This window comes from Notolabrus celidotus, chromosome 17, assembly GCF_009762535.1.
Source record: "Notolabrus celidotus isolate fNotCel1 chromosome 17, fNotCel1.pri, whole genome shotgun sequence".
Classification (NCBI taxonomy): domain Eukaryota; kingdom Metazoa; phylum Chordata; class Actinopteri; order Labriformes; family Labridae; genus Notolabrus; species Notolabrus celidotus.
In genome coordinates, this window is record NC_048288.1 from 22244942 (window position 1) to 22263964 (window position 19023).

General features: G+C 39.7%; 1 protein-coding gene and 1 long non-coding RNA gene across 2 annotated transcripts in view; one reads left to right on the forward strand and one right to left on the reverse strand.

The window, feature by feature from the left end:
• Positions 1-11160, reverse strand: part of LOC117829284 (tyrosine-protein kinase yes-like) — a 33222-nt gene extending 22062 nt beyond the window's left edge. Inside the window, 2 exon segments of the mRNA XM_034706912.1 lie at positions 10567-10624; positions 10921-11160. Coding sequence (XP_034562803.1) covers positions 10567-10624; positions 10921-10922 — 60 coding nt within the window. The 5' untranslated portion in view covers positions 10923-11160.
• On the forward strand, positions 9402-11280 carry LOC117829285. Its single transcript, XR_004634596.1, has 3 exons — positions 9402-9462; positions 9634-9653; positions 10560-11280. It is a non-coding gene; the product is annotated as an uncharacterized LOC117829285 (long non-coding RNA).
• Positions 11281-19023: the final 7743 nt, after the last annotated feature.

The following is a 19023-nucleotide window of genomic DNA, read 5'->3' on the forward strand; positions in this document are numbered from 1 at the left end:
AGAGGATTTACCCTAAGAGGATATTAACAGAAACAAAAAAAAGGAGTGACCAAATGCACATAGTCCACCTGCACAGGGTCATTTTAACCCTCATAGACCTTCAGTATTTTTGGCTTTTGTCCAAAAGGCATCCACAGAGATCTGTGTTTCAGAGCTGAGAAGTAGCTCTGTAGTGGGATTCACGTATATCAACCAACCAACCAGTAAGAAATTATCATGCCAATTATAAGTAGGGAGACCGGGGACAGTTGTAACACTTGCACTTGCTCCAATCAGGAACAAGTTAGGAATCACCTGATTCACTCTGCACATGCTCAGTTTAGTTGCAGCTAATTTGTGTAGCAGTTTGAACACACTCGGTTCGATTCCCGGCCGGTCGACCATTTCCTGCATGTCTCCCCCCACTCTCTACTCCCCACATTTCCAGTCTCTCTTCAGCTGTCCTATATAATAAAAGGCAAAAAAGGCCAAAAATATAACTTAAAAAAAAAAAAAAGTATTTCAGCTGATAACCGATAATGCACTTTTGGGCCATTTTCGGCCGAAAATTTTCGGTGGCCGAACTTTCGGTGCATCCCTAGATACGACACTACACCACATGACACGATATGTTATCTTATGATACCTTATGATACGATACAATATGTCATGTTATGATACAATACAACGAATACGACACGATACTATAAGATTTGTACGGAGCCCCTAAAGTGACATGTGCAGAATTTTTTTTTGGAAAGTATCTGGTGCGCACGAGATACTTTCTCGTGCGCACCAGATACTTTCTTGTGCGCACGAGATACTTTCTTGTGAGCACCAGATACTTTCCAAAAAAAAATTTCTGCACATGTCACTTTAGGGGCTCCGTAGATTTGATACGATACGATATGGTACAAAAAGAGACACTGTGATATGATACAATACGAAATGATAAAGCGTAGCACAATATGAGACAATGTGTTAAGATACAATACAAAAAGTTCAGTTTGAAAAGATATAATTGGATATTATACAATATATCCCTCTGGGGAATTTTTCTTGGACTCTGCACACAAATATAATTCCCAGATTCCTTACAGTGGTGCTTGATGCCAGGGTAATACCATCTGGGGTAGTTATATCATTAGATAACATGTCATATGGACTCTTTGATGTAATAATATGATGCAGACTATCTTTGCCTGGAGCCTCATAAAGCACATTCCATCAGTGCTGTATTGTTTTAAACCACTCAGACATTATATGTGACTATAATTTGTTTGTTGTGTTTTCACACTTCTGGTTGCAACACGAAAGTACAGCCATCCCATACTGGGTGACAAATTATGATCCAAAAATAATGTGTCTGGGTGGCATTAAGGCCATGAAGAGCAAGTAGTTTGTGCTCAGCTTTGGGGGGGATCTTAAATGTCAAACCTCCCTGACTTCAACATCAAAGTCTGTTCAGTTCAACACAAGATCATTCATGAGCAGCAGAGCCATGAGGCCACGAGGAAAATCTGCTGTGCTGCTAATAATAGAAACTAATTCTTATTGCTGACAACATCCACTGCCCTCGGATGATAGCATGACCTACAACAGCACATCGCATGCAAACACAAGAGGCCTCCCAGTTTGCACCAGTTAGATCACATGGGAACAATGGAAGGGGAAGGTGAAGAGTTTAAAGGAGGAGGGTTATCAAACACAGAATACAAACACACGTGTATCAACTGAGGCTACTTCCTCTATCTGATTGGGAAGGCGTGTCGCTGTTGTTCCAGCGCTTCTCCATCTGACAGATTGAGACAGAAAAATGAGGGCAAAGTGAGCTTGATTTTCATTCCAGATTTACTCAAAGCGGCGTGATCTGGAGCAGACGATTTGAGATGATCAGCTAAAAGCAAAAGGGTTCTCTGTCTTCAGTCAGCAAGGCTGGGAGATTTTTAAAACAAAGATGTGCATTCTTTTTTTATGTGTGAGACTTATTCAGTGTTGACAGAAGCCTTTTCTTCAAGAAAATTTATACAACTAGATGAAGCAGTATTTGCTAAAAAGAACACCCAGAAAAGGATCATGGGAGATCTTTGCAGGAACCAAATAAGTACCACAGCAGGTAACGGGAAGACAACACAAGCAATGCAGAACAGGGGACCTTAAAACAGATTATTATTTTCCCAGAATTAAAAATATTGGTTAATACAAAACAGATGTGGCAGTATGTTTTGTGCTTTAATATCAGGACTAGGTGTGCTTCAGCAAAGAGTGAAACGTGTGATAATATTCTTGATTAACTCACAATAATATTAAAATCCGAGGAACAAGTGTAAAGGGGTGCCCTCCAGAACTTCCATAGCACTTGGGATGGGTTCATGAACTTTGTCAAGGATCTTGATGGGCTGCAGTTAGACTGATTAAATCCAGTAGATTTGGATACTGTAAAAATTCTTTGACTGGCAACACTTCACATATGTGTGCATATGGAGCACCCCCTCCCCTATGTGTGTGTGTGGTATTTATTGTGCTTTTGTTATTTTTTCTAACATTTTAATACACTCCTCAATTTCTTATTTATCAAATATTATTATTATTATGTAATGATTGTACTTGCTCTATTTACCTAATTTTTTTGGGGGAGGTTTAGTTGATGTTCCTTTCTAGGCTAATTTTGACGATACTATGGATACTTGTGTTTATATTCAATATTGTATCCCTGATTAATATGAATGTATGTCCATGAAAAATCAATAAAAATATTTTTTTTTAAAAAGAAAAAAGATATCTTTAACAGATAATTACAAAACAATGTGTATCAACAGGATTATCCCTGTTTAAAAGACAAAGTAATTAAAAGCAAATGCTGAAAAAAAAAAAAAAAAAACAGAGGAAAAAATATGTGATATTATTTCCCAAACCCCAAGGTGACATCTTCTAATCATTAAATCTGTCCATCCAACTCTCTTTAACCCAAAGACCCACAGTTTACTTTCATTTCTAACAAACAAAATAACTACATATTTAAATTACAAAGCTTAAAATGCAAATATTTCACAAATTTTAAATAAAAAAGACTGAAACTATTCCTTTTCTTTGACTGACTAATAAACACAGCTCTATATGTACTAACGTTAGTTGAGTTTTAATGTAATCAAACACTTTGAGTGTTTCCAAAAGTCAAAAGTTATGCACTTCATCATCTTTATTTCTATTTGTACGTTATGCATATTACTTGACTGACAAGCTCACAGACATCAACATGGTCTTTTCATAAATCCAACAAGACAAGAGATTAGAGACCTACATTTCATCAAGCTTTGTCTGATTCACCACGACTCATGTCTCTCCAGTGCCCCTGTAGTTGCTTCTCTCAACTGGTCAAATATGTAACTCCAAGAGTGACACTACCCTGTCATTCATGTTAAAGTCTGAATCTGCCAGAACTCATTTCTTGCTCGAGGCTTTGCAAAATCACAAAATAAAACAGTTCCTTCATAACAAACAAAAGCTACATGTGTTAGCTGATGTTTGAGAAGGCTCCAGATGTTCCCCAGAGGGACTGAGTCCTCCATGAATATCTGAGGATCCATGTAACCCCTGACCCCTCTTTTCTCTGCTTGTTTCCACCAAAAACACACAAAGTTCCCATACTAAGAGGCTTTTAAAGCGCTCTGCACGCCTAACCTAAAACAGACATCTGTCAGGATCAGGAACCAGTTTCCATCTCCAGCTGTGGAAAAGAAAAACATTATTTGAGATATTCAAACCTAAAGCTATGAAATGAAAACTTTACATTATTCTTCTGTTACAGAGATAACTCATGCCTCAACTCTTCTTATCAATGATCTGCCTGAGCCTTCTTCCCAAGCTCAGACTTCACAAAATACTGATAAAGGTTCAGTTTTCTCCAACTGACACTTGCTTATATCTGAATGTTTGGGTACATGCAGGAGTTGTGGTTCAGAATTTTAAACAAGGCAGCAGAGACAGCGTTCAGCTGAAGGAGCTGACAGTGCAGCTCACATTTAGGCCTCATGGTACTGTTGTAGTCAAGACCACATTAGCCGAGACCAAGACCTGTCCGAGACCAGAGTGTACCTAGACCAAGACCAAGACACTTAGGGATCGAGACCGAGTCAAGACCAAGACCAAGACCATATATATCAATAAAAAATCATTATGAGAGTTAACAAAATGAAAAAAAATAAAACAAAATAAAAGCCCCCCCATGTTTGGGGGGGGGGGGGGCTCTCTCTCATCACAGTAATGACAGGGACACAGAGTTGCCATTCATGTTGTCTTGGCCTAGTCTTGATATAAATAAAATACCAGTCCAAGACCGAGACAAGACCAAGTAAAAATGCTTTCGAGTCGGAGACGAGATCAACTTTAGCATCAACAATTTGAATCATTATTATTTTATTTTTTTTAAGTTACATTTTTGTACTTTTTCACTTTTATTTGATAGGACAGCTGAAGATAGACAGGAAATGTGGAGAGTAGAGAGCGGGGGAAGACATGCAGGAAATGGTCGCGGCCGGGAATCGAACCTGCGACCCCTGCGACGAGGACTGTAGCCTCTGTATGTGGGGCACATAGACCGCTAGGCCACCAGTGCCCCTTGAATCATTATTTTTGACAAAATTCCCTCGGTTCTCACCTCTTTCATTTGTCTTGTATACTTGAATTAACAACTTTGGCTTCTCCAATTTAAAGCTACTGTAAGGAGTTTTTGGTGGACGTGAAAAAGACTAAAATTTTGAGACATTGATGCCTCTTTATGAGCTACAAAAGTAACAGCATATGCAACTTCAATACTGTATTAGTACTACTTATAAACACTCAAAAAGCCAATCTCTACAGCAGAAATTAACATGTTTACAGCCTGATTCAAAAGACGAGTATAGTCTGGATAGCTATTCGGCAATTTCGAAGATATTGAGATCACGAGTCTTCCAATGAGAGGCACAGCTGACTTGATTGACAGGTGGGAACACTGTAGCTGTTGGCTAGGACGCTCAAAGCTTGCCTCTTTACGGCATAATCGCTCGACAGCAGCAATATGGCCGCCGCTGACGATTGACCTCGAAACAGCGCTGCAGAAACAGATGGGTGACGTCACGGATACTATGTCCATATACAGTCTATGCTTACAGCCCATTGTGGAAAAAGCAGCTTTTTTTCCCAACATGTTTCACTACAAATATTAAAATTGGGTAATAAGTTGGACTGCTAATAGAAAGGAAGATATTTTATTTATTTATCAGAAAACAGTACCTTCTAATGGACAGGATGAAATCAGCAAACAAAGGTTTCACACTCAGTTTAAGAACTGTCAAACTGTCTAAGTATACATATGACACTGTGAGACATCTTAAAAAAAACAGTACAGCCTAAAAACTGCTGTTCATGTTAGTTAAATGCTGACGTTTTGTAATATAGTTAATTAAGCAGGCTCTTGGCTAGAAATAACAATGCTAACATGCTAATGAAAGGGTTTACAATGGTAACTATGTTGTTTTATGTGCTGGCATGCTGACATTTGCTAATTATGACCAAACATAGTCATGATTGGTGGGAGTATCTGGAGAAATGTGGAAAATGTTCATGAATATTTATAGTTATGCAGACGTTATGCAGCAAATCAACCTAGAAAAAGTAGTCCTTGCATTTGTAACATCTGGGCTGGATATTTGCATTCCACTATAATCACGCTGATCTAATAAGTCTACAAATTTCTGTAGCACATGAAGTGTCAACAACTAGGACACATTGCCACTGTATTAGACTCTTTGCATTGGCTGCACTGTAAAAAAAAAAATTCTCCCTCACCAACAAAGCTCTTTATGATCAGGCACAATGTAGGCCTGCTTGTGGGAGCTTAAAGCTGCTGTTGGTAGGAATGGTGGAAAAAACGTTGCTTTTTTCTGCTGGGTTTGGAGAAAAGGTCATAACACCCATCGGTACTCATCGGTAAGTGGAGTAATTTCAGACTATTGCGAAATCTCTGCGTTTTCCAATGCCTTTGTATCGAGCAATGTTGTTATTCCCCTCTTTTTCGTTATGACGGACCAATCATAGCTAATCTCCAATCCTCTGTCCTGATTGGTTAAGGGGCGGCCCATACTACGTCCTCCGGTTGGTTATGAGTCCGGTACTATCATGACTGCACACGCCAATCTGTGTTGGAGGGCTAAGAGGAAATCTGGTTGGGAGGGATAGTGTTGACATTCCCTCTCTCTGAAAAGACATTTACTCTGTGATTACCAACAGCAGCTTTAAGCCTCCAAAATGTGTATTTTCATGACATACATTAAAGACAAATTCAAACATATTTAGGTGTTTATGATACTCTGATGTTTTGATTAGCTTGGTTGGACAGCTGTTTGCAGCTGACGCTGACGAGGAGGATCTCTGGAGCTTTACTAGGCTTCTGATCAGCAACAGATGCTGCCTGCCCAACATCTACCACATTCCTCTGATGCCAAAGAGTTAAAAGTGGGCCCGGAGAAATGTCATGTGATCTTACGGATGTGAAGCCTGAGAGCGTTGAGAGAAACATCAATAAGTGGTTGGTAAGAGTTCGGTTGCAGGCACGCTCGCAGTAAACTGATCCTGAAGCTTACAACAGTGTGAGGGCATGAAACGACTTGTAAAGAGTTGGAGATTTGAGAGATATTTAATGCAGCAGAGTGAATGGAGAGACTGGAGTGTGCTTGACCGTTTTACTTGGAAATGTATCAGCCTCATTCTTTTAAGTCCTGGTATAAAAAAGCTCTGTGTTGTGTCTGAGCGAGATTTTAAGCTGCCACAGAACAGACATCAGACATTTTCTGGGATAACAGGTCTCATGGGAATACCTGAATCCTGGCACCTGAGTCAAGGATAAATGTGAGCTATTTTAGGAATCCGAGTGTTTCTGCAATCATCCGTTTGTCAGCACACAACAGGGCCGCTTGTTTGAACTGTCAACATCTAATAGAGTGAGTATGAATGCCATGTGATAGTCTGAATTAGGCTGCTCTCCCTGGAAGAGAATACTCAATAAAATGTGGTTATTTAAAGATTCTGTGGCTGTTTTTTTTATTACTCAAATTCAGTTTAAGAATTGAAGATACAGGCTACTTCACTGAAATTCAATGTTCATGTGTTCCTCACATGCTGAAGAAAACAGAAGCTGTGACATACAGTATACAAGTATATGAGAGTTTCCTCCCAATAAAAGTGGAGTGTATTTCTGAGCGTTAGTCTGATCTTGTATTCCAAAGACTTCTGCTCCTTGCTGGAACCTGTTTCATTTTCTGTTCTGCAAAGATCTTAAACCCTATCTCTTATGTTAAGGTAAATCAAACACAAACCGACAAACACTGAGTCGCACCAGCAGGGCCGATAATACATCAGGTACTCCGAATTTTAAAGTTATATTTTTTGCCTTTTTGCCTTTATTCCATAGGACAGCTGAAGAGAGACAGGAAATATGGGGAGATAGCGGGAAAGACATACAGGAAATGGTCAACCGGCCGGGAATCGGACCGGTTACCCCTGCGACGAAGACTGTAGCCTCTGTATGTGGGGCGCTTAGACCGCTAGGCCACCAGTGCCCCAGGTACTCCGAATTTTAAACCAACCAGTGAAACCTGTGTTTATCAAGCTGCTGCTCAGGTTTGTTGCCTTGCTCTGAGGTTCTTAGATTCAGTGGTGCTTCTTTTCACAGTCTTACGATCATTTTAAGAATTGAAGAATGCTAGCTCTTTGCTTGGAGCAATAAGTCAGTGCAACACTCTCTCCCAAGGCTAAAAATGCAGGAAAAAAAAGCAGCAACCTTCATTGTGGAAAAATGAAAGCAATGCTGAAGTGGGCAACTGGAGTTCCTTAAGTGTCCACTTGAGTCAATCCCCATTTGGCCTCATGTTAAAATGCTCATTTTAGCTAAGTCTTGCTCATTCATTAATTATTACACACTGTTCATAGAGTGATTTTTTTAAAGCATTTGAGAAGATAATAAGAGGGGTAAGAGGTATACTGAAATTTACATAATTAGAGGCGCAGCTGAGTTGGCTGAGAGGTTGATTGAACACTAGGTTTCTGACTATAGACTGTATAAAATATGGACGTAGTACCCGTGACATCACCCATCTGCTTCTGAAGCGCTGTTTTAGGACCAATCGTCAGTGGCAGCCATATTGCTGCTGTTGAGCGATTGTGACGTAAAGAGGCGGGCTTTAAGCCTCCTAGCCAACAGCTACAGTGTTCCCGCCTGTCAATCAAGTCAGCTGTGCCTCTCATTGGAAGACTCGTAATCTCAATATCATCAAAATTGCTGCGTTAGAAAAAATGTCACCCCCCGTACAGTGTGTGCCGATCAAGAAATGAGCTATCCAGACTACACTCGTCTTTTGAACCAGGCTGTAAACATGTTTATTTCTACTGTAAAGATTGTCTTTTTTGAATTGGTGTGTATGTGGTTTCCAGTACTTCCAGAGCCAGCCTCAAGCGGATCCTGGATGAACTGCAGTTTTTAGCACTTCCACATTGGACTCATATTTTTTGGACCGGAGGTTGCCGCTTGTTTCTGACGCGGCACACATCACTGTTGGGCTTCAAAACATCTCTCCTGGAACCAATAGGTGACGTCACCCAGACTACCTCCATCTTTTTATACAGTCTGTGAAAAAGTGACATGGCTTAAATGAAAATCTGCTGCTCCATACAGATTAAATATCATAGTGAGTCTGATAGGTACGTAATAATCCCATACACCAGATTGGTGTCAGCTTGATTCTGACCTTATTCAGCTGTTTGGGAATTACGTAAGTGTGTTTCTGTCAATGTCAAATTATAATTCAGTGTTTCTATCAGTTACGTAAATGACCATAACATCTTTGCCAGATGCTACATTGAAATGAAAGAATTACGGAGTTTGACACAGTTTGTTGGGTACACAAAAAAGATGCTTGGTATCAGGAGAGTCAAGTTTAAAGAGCGTGTATCAGGACAGAGAAGACCATGAAGGAATTTCAAACTTCCTTGAGGTACAAACTTTTGTCCATTTGTCGCCAATACAGTGGTGTCACATTTGAACAGCATTTATCTCAGAAATGGATGTGTTCACCAGCCCTTACATTGATTTATGATAGCAATATACTGATCAGGGTGCATCTATATCCTTTGCATGACTTTTTATGGAAGGTTTTCTTGAAGTGTCACACTGCAGGTTCATGATGACAGTCCCTCATCATCCCACTCTCAGGTGGAAATGTAAAAGTAGAAGAATAGCAGACACCAACAAGACACACTGGGGAAGTCACAGAAACTGTCACTCAGCTGTTCGATCAGAGAGATTGAAATCAGACTGGCAGGATAATTGAAAGAGCCTGAACCTCCTCCTCCTCCACCTCCTCTTCCTCCTCTTTAATCCTACAGTGGTCTGACAATAATCTGAATCAGCATGAGTCAAACACTGGGTTAGATGTTTGAAATGATGAGGTGGCACTTTTTGTTTTTACTTGTATCAAGCGTTAAATTAACTCAATAAGCAGGAACTTCTTTCTCTTGGTGGTAAAAATAGAAAGAGTGTTTCAGTATAAATTTAATTTAAAATATAATTCAAGTCATTTAATTCAACTAAGTTCTAACATGTAACCTTTTCCTTTACAGATATAACCTGTTCATGAAAGGTACAACTCATGCACTGATTTTAAAACACATCAAATTAACAAACAACCATATTTATCTTGTCTAATGTCATAAAACTGAATATCTGTGATATAGTGACCTTGTCCTACTTAAAATCTGATTTGATAGGCTTTCACTTATATTCATATGGGATTTAAAGCACGTGTTCACTAATATTTGAACCTGGTCAGAATTCAAGAAAAAAGAAAACACTAGTTTTGTGATTTTGTTTTGTTTATAGAAATAGCAGTAACCTACTTCCTCCTCTTTAATCCTAGAGTGGTCTGACAGTAATCTGAATCAGCATGAGTCAAACACTGGGTTAGATGTTTGAAATGATGAGGTGGCACTTTTTGTTTTTACTTGTATCTAACGTTAAATGACAGGAAAGTGTTTCTATTGGTGGTAAAATAGAATGAGTGTTCAGTATGAATTTTAATTTAAAATATGGACATTAAAGTCATTTAATTGAACAAAGTTCTAACATGTAACCTTTTCTTTTACAGATATAACCTTTTCATGAAAGGTACAACTCATGCACTGATTTTAAAACACATCAAATTAACAAATAACCATATTTACTTTGTTTTAATGTCATAAAACTGAATATCTGTGATATAGTGACCTTGTCCTACTTAAAATCTGATCTGATATGCTTGCACTAATATTCCTGTGGGATTTAAAGCACATGTGTTCACAGATATTTTACCCTGGTCAGAATCCAAGGGAAAAAAACACTAGTTGTGTGTTTTTGCTTTGTTAATAGAAATAGCCTACACACAGGTAAATATTAGAATAACCACTGGACAGTTTTCTCCCTTTGTTGATGACAGGTCAGACAAGCGAGCAGCTGCTTTTCGGCCCATCCTCATCTAATCCTGCTCTGACAAAGACGCGTTTCGTTTCAGGTTTTACCTTCACAAATCCACGTCCTGCTTCTGTGTTGTCTCCTTCTTCTTCACCTTCTGGAATCCTGGAATTCACAACAATCCGAGTTATTCCAACCGGGACCGATCCTCCTTCATCCTCACTCCATCCATGAAACTGTGCAGCTGCTTGGGTTTGGAGGGCTAAAGTTAAATGAAAGCAGCACAAGTGTTGCAGGCTCGGAGGATGGCGGAGGAGGCGGCGGAGGAGACACTCATTGTTGTCAGAGAAGAAGGGACCATGACAGAGGTGGAGGAAAAAAAAAAGAGGAAAGGGGAAAAGTGAGATCCTGAAGTGTCCCAGCCCTTTGTCGTTTTCTCCACTTCCTACTACTAAACTTACATCAACCCCCACACAACAACATGGCCGACCCTGCCTGCGGGACTGGAGCTACACAGCTGGAGACACTGGATCCGTCCGGTGGTGTGTGGTTGATCTGAGAGCAGCTGGGAGAGAAGAGGCGATCACACAAGAAGAAGAAGCTGGGTACAGCAGATTAGGAAAGAGAGAACAATGTGAGAAAAGAGGAAATGAGAGAGGAGTGGAAGGGGGGTTCATGTGGAAAAAAAAGGAGGACTCGAAGCGCCCTCAATTTGTACCATTTTCAATCACAAATACAGATCTCTGACTCCCACTGCTGGACGTGTACATGTTACTGCAGCTGCACATCTGCAGCTTGTAGAGATCCCTCTTTAAAGATGATAGCTTTGCTCGAGTGTATCACAATGTTAACTGGGAAATTATGATTATAAATTATTCAATTAAAAAAAGAAATAATTAGAAATATATAACAAATAATAATAATACAATTATTATCTAGATTGTATATTTGTATATATATACAGTAACTCACAAAAGTGAGTACACCCCTCGCATTTCTGCACACATTTAATTATATCTTTTCATGGGGCAACACTGAAGAAATGACACTTTGATATAATGTAAAGTAGTCAGTGTACAGCTTGTTTAACAGTGTAAATTTACTGTCCCCTCAAAGTAACTCAACACACAGCCATTAATGTCTAAACCACCGACAACAAAAGTGAGTACACCCCTAAGTGAAATTGTCCAAATTGGGCCCAAAGTGTCAATATATTCTGTGGCCACCATTATTTTTGAGCACTGCCTTAACCCTCTTGGGCATGGAGTTCACCAGCACTTCACAGGTTGCCACTGGAGTCCTCTTCCACTCCTCCATGACGACATCACAGAGCTGGTGGACGTTAGAGACCTTGCACTCCTCCACCTTCCATCTGAGGATGCCCCACAGATGCTCAATAGGGTTTAGGTCTGGAGACATGCTTGGCCACTCCATCACCTTTACCCTCAGCTTCTTTGGCAAGGCAGTGGTCATCTTGGAGGTGTGTTTGGGGTCGTTATCATGTTGGAGTACTGCCCTGCGGCCCAGTTTCTGAAGGGAGGGGATCATGCTCTGCTTCAGTATGTCACAGGACATGTTGGCATTCATGGTTCCCTCAATGAACTGTAGCTGCAGCGGCACTCATGCAGCCCCAGACCATGACACTCCCACCACCATGCTTGACTGTAGGCAAGACATACTTTTCTTTGTGCTCCTCATCTGGCTGCCCCCACACATGCTTGACACCATCTGAACTAAATAAGTTTATCTTGGTCTCATCAGACCACAAGACATGGTTCCAGTAATCCATGTCCTTAGTCTGTTTGTCTTTAGCAGATTGTTTGGGGACTTTCTTGTGCATCATCTTTAGAAGAAATGTGAGGGGTGTGCTCACTTTTGCGAGATACTATATATAAATTGAACATGATTTACGATTTTAAGTTCCTAGTATTCTATTAAAGAGGAAGAGAGGATAGAGGAGGCACATGAACGCAATAAATCAAAATATCAAGCCCTCATCCTCAAGAGCCAACAGAAGGGGTGGAAGACTTGGAATCTACCGGTGGAAGTCAGCTGCAGGGGCTTCGCAGGGAAATCACTCTGGGGAGTTCTTGGATTGCTTGGAATTGAAGGCCTGGCTAGGAAGCGGCTGTTAGCCAATATCACCAAGCAGGCAGAGGCAGTATCCAGGTGGGTTTGGCTAAAAAGGGACGAGGAAAAACCAACCAAACCGCATTAAGTTGAGTGGTGGACAGTGGGAGTAGTTCCAGGATGCTGGCTCTACTGTCAAGCCATTTGGAGATGTCATGGGCTTAATTTGATGAAATGTTGAGGAAGGGGGGTGCCCATTTGATAACCTGCAGAAACCACTCAACTCAATGCAAGGCATCAGCCAAGATAGGTGCCTTGTGGGATGAGATGGTGCAGGGGAGAGTACCTGTGAAGTTGAGCCAGATGCGATAACCAATCGTATTTTTGCTTATTAAATACCTTGTTGAAAGTCACTGAAAGTCATTTCAATTACATTTAACTTTGGAAAATTGTGGTGTAGGGCCTCATATATTGGGACGTAGAAAAAGGGAAGATGATGCTTTATTGGTTAACCAAACTGGAGACCAAAGAACCCATACCACTCCTGACCTAGAATGTCTCCTTTACTGAGATCACTCTTCATGATGTCTGCAGTTCGATCCCCAGCTCTTGCAGTCAACATTTCAAAGTGTCCCTGGACAAGACCCTTAACCCCTAGTTTCTCTTAAAGCATAGCCTTTCAATTTGTGAATGTGTGTTTACTTAAGAATCAATACCTCAAAACAGCACTGCCGCTAGGGTGTATGTATTTAACTGAGGCAGTAGGGGGAGGTACATCTATCTACAGACTCTTCTTTTTGCGTTTCTCTCTCCTCTCCTCTCCTCTCCTCTCCTCTCCTCTCCTCTCCTCTCCTCTCCTCTCCTCTCCTCTCCTCTCCTCTCCTCCCTCAAAAGATGAGGGAGTATGAGGAGGTAGGATGTACAGCCTAACTCGGCAGGGGTGGACTCATCCTGGCTCTTCCTTTCCTGTCTTCTTTTAAACATCTTTGTTCTCTCTCATCTCTTGTATCTTACTTCATTAAAGTGTGAAGTTGGGAGAGGTAAAGCATTCAGCCTAATCTGGCTGGGGTAAGATCTAGCCCAAACAGACTTTGCACCCTTGCTCTGACTTCTCTGTCTTCTTTCAAACACCTCTATAGACTCTTCTCTTTGTTATGTGTCTTTTCTCTCCTCTCTTTCCTCATGAAAATAAGGTATTTGGGGGAGGTAGAGCATATAGCCTAACCCAGGGGGCTGAGCTCTTGCCCAAAAAGTCACCTTGCCCTGCTTGGTTCTGTATTCCCTGTCTTCTTTCTGACATCAACAGTCTCTCCTTTGTTCCTTCTCTTCTCTCCTGTGGCCCTGTGGTTGTTTTTATAACATATAAGTAGCATAGACTATAGACTTTGGAATTAGGGCGTAACTGGGTGGTTTTCTTTATAGAGCACTTGTACATTTCATTAGACCACAAGTATCTTGTGAATGTTTGAAATCTGCCTTGTTTTACCAAGCTGCAACCTCTGGACAAGAGAATTAAAGCCAATGTGGAAAAACTGCAGTTCATCGAGTGTCCGCTTGAGGCTGGCTCTGAAAGTACCGGAAACCACATACACACAAATTCAAAAAAGACGATCTTTACAGCAGAAATAAACATGTTTAAAGCCTGGTTCAAAAAATGAGTGTAATCTGGATAGCTCATTTCTTGATCGGCACACACTGTAGGGGGATGAATTTTTTCATAACGAGGCAATTTTAAAAAAATGAAGATTACGAGTTTTCCATTAAGAGAGAACACTGCAGCTGTTGCCGAGGAGGCTCAAAGCCCGCCTCTTTACGTCACACCAGCTCAACAGCAGTTATGTTGAGTTCAGCATTTCCAATATGGCTGCCGCCAACGATTGGCTTCAAAACAGCGCTTCAGAAACAGATGGGTGACGTCACGGATACTACGTCCATTAGTTATACATTCTACAGTATGTGTTTTACCCTTTTTTTTGTGGAAAAGCACTAACCTGAGTTTCGAAAAAATGCTTGATAGATACAGTTTATTATAAAACACTATTACTATTGGGGCACTGGTGGCCTTGCGGTCTAAGCGACCCACATACAGAGGCTACAGTCCTTGTCGCAGGGGTCGCTGGCTTGATTCCGGGCCGTTCAACCATTTCCTGCATGTCTTCCCCTCTCTCTACTCACAATACTTCCTGTCTCTCTTCAGCTGTCCTATAAATTAAAGGCAAAAAGGCCAAAAAATATAACTAAAAAAAACCCCACTATTACTATTATTACTGTTGCCTTTTATAGATGTTATTTCTGTGTCAAGTACTATGTAAATTAACCGATAAGAAATTGTGAACATGATAAATTATAAACTTTTAATCACATCTTTACCCTTAAATATGAATGGGATGATGCACAGGACTTTATACCCATAGAGGAAGGTAAGTCCCCAGGATGTGACAGTGTAAACACATTTATGAAGACACAACATGAGTAATATGTCCCGAACACACCTACACTGACACTCATATTGCACTCTCATCCCACAAATGAGATCTAAAGAGCCACTCTCTGTCAACAGCAGCGTCGTAAAAGCTCAGTATTGAAATACTTCAGTCATGAGACTGTAACCTCAATAAAACTCTTCAAACATGACATGTCAACACCGGTGGGGCAATAAAAAAAACCTGATTCAAATTAAAATGAGTCACACGTTGTTCACCTGCCGTGTTTGGTGTGATAAAGTTCAGTTACACGTTGTATGATCTAGAAATAATTACTCACAGAGCTCTTTCCAAATAAAGGAGGTTAAACAACAAGAGGAAGCTACTGTTTGCAGACTGACACAGAAGCTAATTTTCTTTATTGTATTGTACATACAGTGCAGGTTTTACATTGAATTACTGTGAGGAAAAGCTACCGTATATGGGGTTTATGTAATCTATTTACAGTGCGTGCAGATATCACTGTGGCAAAAGACAAGCAAATAAACATTTAAATCAACTTTAATGGGAGATTAAAACGCCTCTGTTGCCAGGCGCCAAGTTTATTAATATCGACTATGATTATTATGCGGAGACACTTACAGTATATTGTGTGGTGAGTCAGGCATCAAGTGATTACTGGATACATATTCTTATCTACCTTATGTAATGAAATGATTAAAAAGTGATATCCTGCTATCATCAGAGTAAATGTTTCTTAAATGTGACTAAGACTAGCTGAAAGCAGCTTGATTAATCAGCTGTTTGCTTTGATGATTCATTTTAACATCAAACAATCAGAATTATACAATGATTATCTGGTGTAAATAAAGATAAAGTCCTCAGTATCAGCTTCAAATGTCAAAGAGGGTGACACACACATGCAGATCTTTGTTCTACAAATTAGATTGTTTTATAGTATCTAAACAAAAATTCCACTTTTGTTGAAGACTAATGATTCTTTTAAACATTTTCAGTCAATGCTCTTAGTTTTGTCCTTTGTTAACTCTGCTGTAGACTTGCAGCTACAACAAAAAAAAAGAGCACATATTACACCTGATGATAAAGCTAGCCTGCCCGGGCCTTCAGTTTCTTTAAGGACTGAATTCAAAGTTTTTCACAAGGATCCATAAAGCTCAAGATGGTCTACATCCCTGATACTTTGCTGTTTTATTTCCTCACAGTCCTTTAGATCTTCTGTGGCCTATTTCAAACTATCACACATAAAAGGATATTGGCAGCTGTGCCTTTACTTTTTGGAAACTCTGTGCCCAAACTGTAGAACACCTTTCCCAAGAACATAAAAGATTCACTCTGTTGCTCTATTGTTTTGTGTTGATTTTGACACCCCCTGTGGCCAAAGTGGTCTTATCTCTTTGCTCCTGTCAATAAATGAATGATGTTTTCTGACATAATATCTCACCGTAGGGGCGCTGGTGGCCTAATGGTCTAAGCATCCCACGTATAGAGGGTAACTTCAAACAAAACACAACTCATTAGTGTAAAGCCACCTGCCTTATCTGTTTGCAATATACTCAATTTTTAAGTCCTTTTTCCCCTTTTAGGGCCTGTTACATGTTGTTTATCAATTAATCTCACAGTATTTGTTTTAATTTGCCTGCCTACTTCTAATTCCTGTCTTTCGATTTCAACATATTGATTTGCTCTATGTGTCCTTTTCTGTTTTCCATCCATACAGTTGGACAATCGCATATAACTCGATGTCAGATATTCTATCTTGATTCTTATATCTTATATCTTGCATAAGACTTCTTGCCTACCCAGGACCCCTGATACCCCACAGTGCATTTTCCTCTTATAACCACTTGGGTGCAGTCCTCTCTCAGAGAAAAGATAGTATCAGTATTCAACCAGCTTCTTCTAAGATTTTCGTCTCTCTCCCTTTCGTCTTAAGAATTCAAACTCGTGTGTTTCTTTGCTCTGAGCGAACCGTCACATGACGTCAGAGCCAGAGGAGGATCGACCGGTCTGAATCACCCACTAAACATTCAACACATGGTCCTGATGCGTGTGTGGACACAGCTGACTGTTAATGAATAATGTCCAGGCTCTAGAGAGGGTAATCTGAGCATGCTAATGCAAAAAAAGCAATGTGGAAAACCCAAATGTTGTACTTCAAATAAAACAACCAAGTGCTGGAGTTGGGGTCACCTTTCATCAGTACTTAGTGGTGTAATGTCCATCCTTAACTTCTCTGATACATTTATTTCAATGAGTGTTCAAGACCCAAAGAGTATGGTCTTCTAATTATTAAACACAAAAACTTCAGAGTCAAAGTGGGATTGTAAATTTGTGCAAAAGAGCTTTGTATCATTTTTTATCTTTCTTAAATTTGCTACCAGTTATTTGCTATTAAAAGTACCTTTAAAGCTCATGTGAGGATTTTTGAGTTTGTGTCAATTTTGGCAGCCCCTGTGGACACAGCAGCACATCTAATCCCCTTGCTGATCTTGTCCTGTACATGTTTAAGCCTTTTTTTAAAACAAAAATATCATCCTGCTATTTTTTAACAGTCAAATTAATTACTCTTTTAGAATTGTTGCTGCAGAAAATGTGAACAAAGGCTGTTTTGGCAGCCTGCAGTTATTCACTTTATCTGACACCAACCCTGTGGCAGTGGTATGGACATTAGAGACAAACGTATAGAAACAGTCAAACTTTTCACTAATGGTCTTGTTAAATTCTGTATATCAGATAGAGACATCAAAATTGAATTTCAGTCTTTTTCATTACCAGCTTAAAAGTCCTCAGAGGAGCTTTAAGTACCAAACTTTATATATGAGATCGTAAAAACCAGCTCAAACTCGCACTTAAAAGCTGATTTTCGATCTCAAATCAGTACAAACCATCAATTTATGTCATAGTATCTCACTGTCAGCATTTCCCCAGCAGCTGTTTTACGTATAAAACCCATGATGTTTTTCATATATACTTTATTGTTTGAATTGAAATTGAACCAAGTAAAGATTCAGAGTCTGTTCTACCAATGGATTCAGGTTATTTATTCATTATTTGATTTGCATATTACATCCCTGACATTTGAAAAAGGACATCAAGGAAAAACAAAGTGGGGAAAAAAACTATGAATACACTAATGAATGAAGTCAGCTGCCTCGGAGAAATCTCTTTGATGCTTTAGTTAAAGAACTTCTTTTAAAGAAATGCAGCCTGTTATATATCTGGACTGGACAGCTCCGCAAGACAGAGCTTATGTTAAATATATAAATAGACTAATACGTCACTGTCCAGTGAGAACCCTTATATATATCTCCTGGTTTGGTGATTTTCTTTCTTTCTTTCTTTTTTTTTATAATAAAACTCTCTTTCTGCAATAACAGTTCTTTTGTAGATCTTTCTGTTTAAGTGGAATAAACCATGTAGACTGGAATATTTCAAAATGTAGCCGTAAACTAACTTGCTTATGATGACCAAACATTGTTTTCGAAGGAATGCAATTCTAGACTACAGCTGTTATACCAACAACAAGAACCCAAATCATTCCATGTCCATAAATAAGTCAAGGTTCAGTCTTTGTACATTGTAGTCATGTCTCTTTAGTAAGTGGGCCTGACCTCTGACCCTAACAGAAAAAGAGGGGAACATGGGCAACAACTAAAAAAACACATGCTGACACCTTAAATTGGCTGCTTTGGAAACATCTCTTTTGGGTGTTATTTAGAGGAACTATTTGGAGGATGAAATGCTGACAGTCATATTTCAGCACTGGACAGCTCCACCAGACAATGTTTGATGTATAAATATGCAAATACGTCAGCTCTTCGTCACTGTCCCGTGTGAATCATACATCTCCAAATTTGGTAATTCTCAATTATTTAGATAGTCTGTGTCATCAGAATGATAGTTTGTTAATGGCAGCGTCTGTTAAGTACTTTTAGAAGTCTGAACATTGACCTTCAAGAAGCAGAAGTGTGAAAAACTGGCTAAAAATAAATAAAACAAACTGATAAATGAAGTTAAATCCTTGGAGGCCTCTCTTTGAAGCTTCATTCA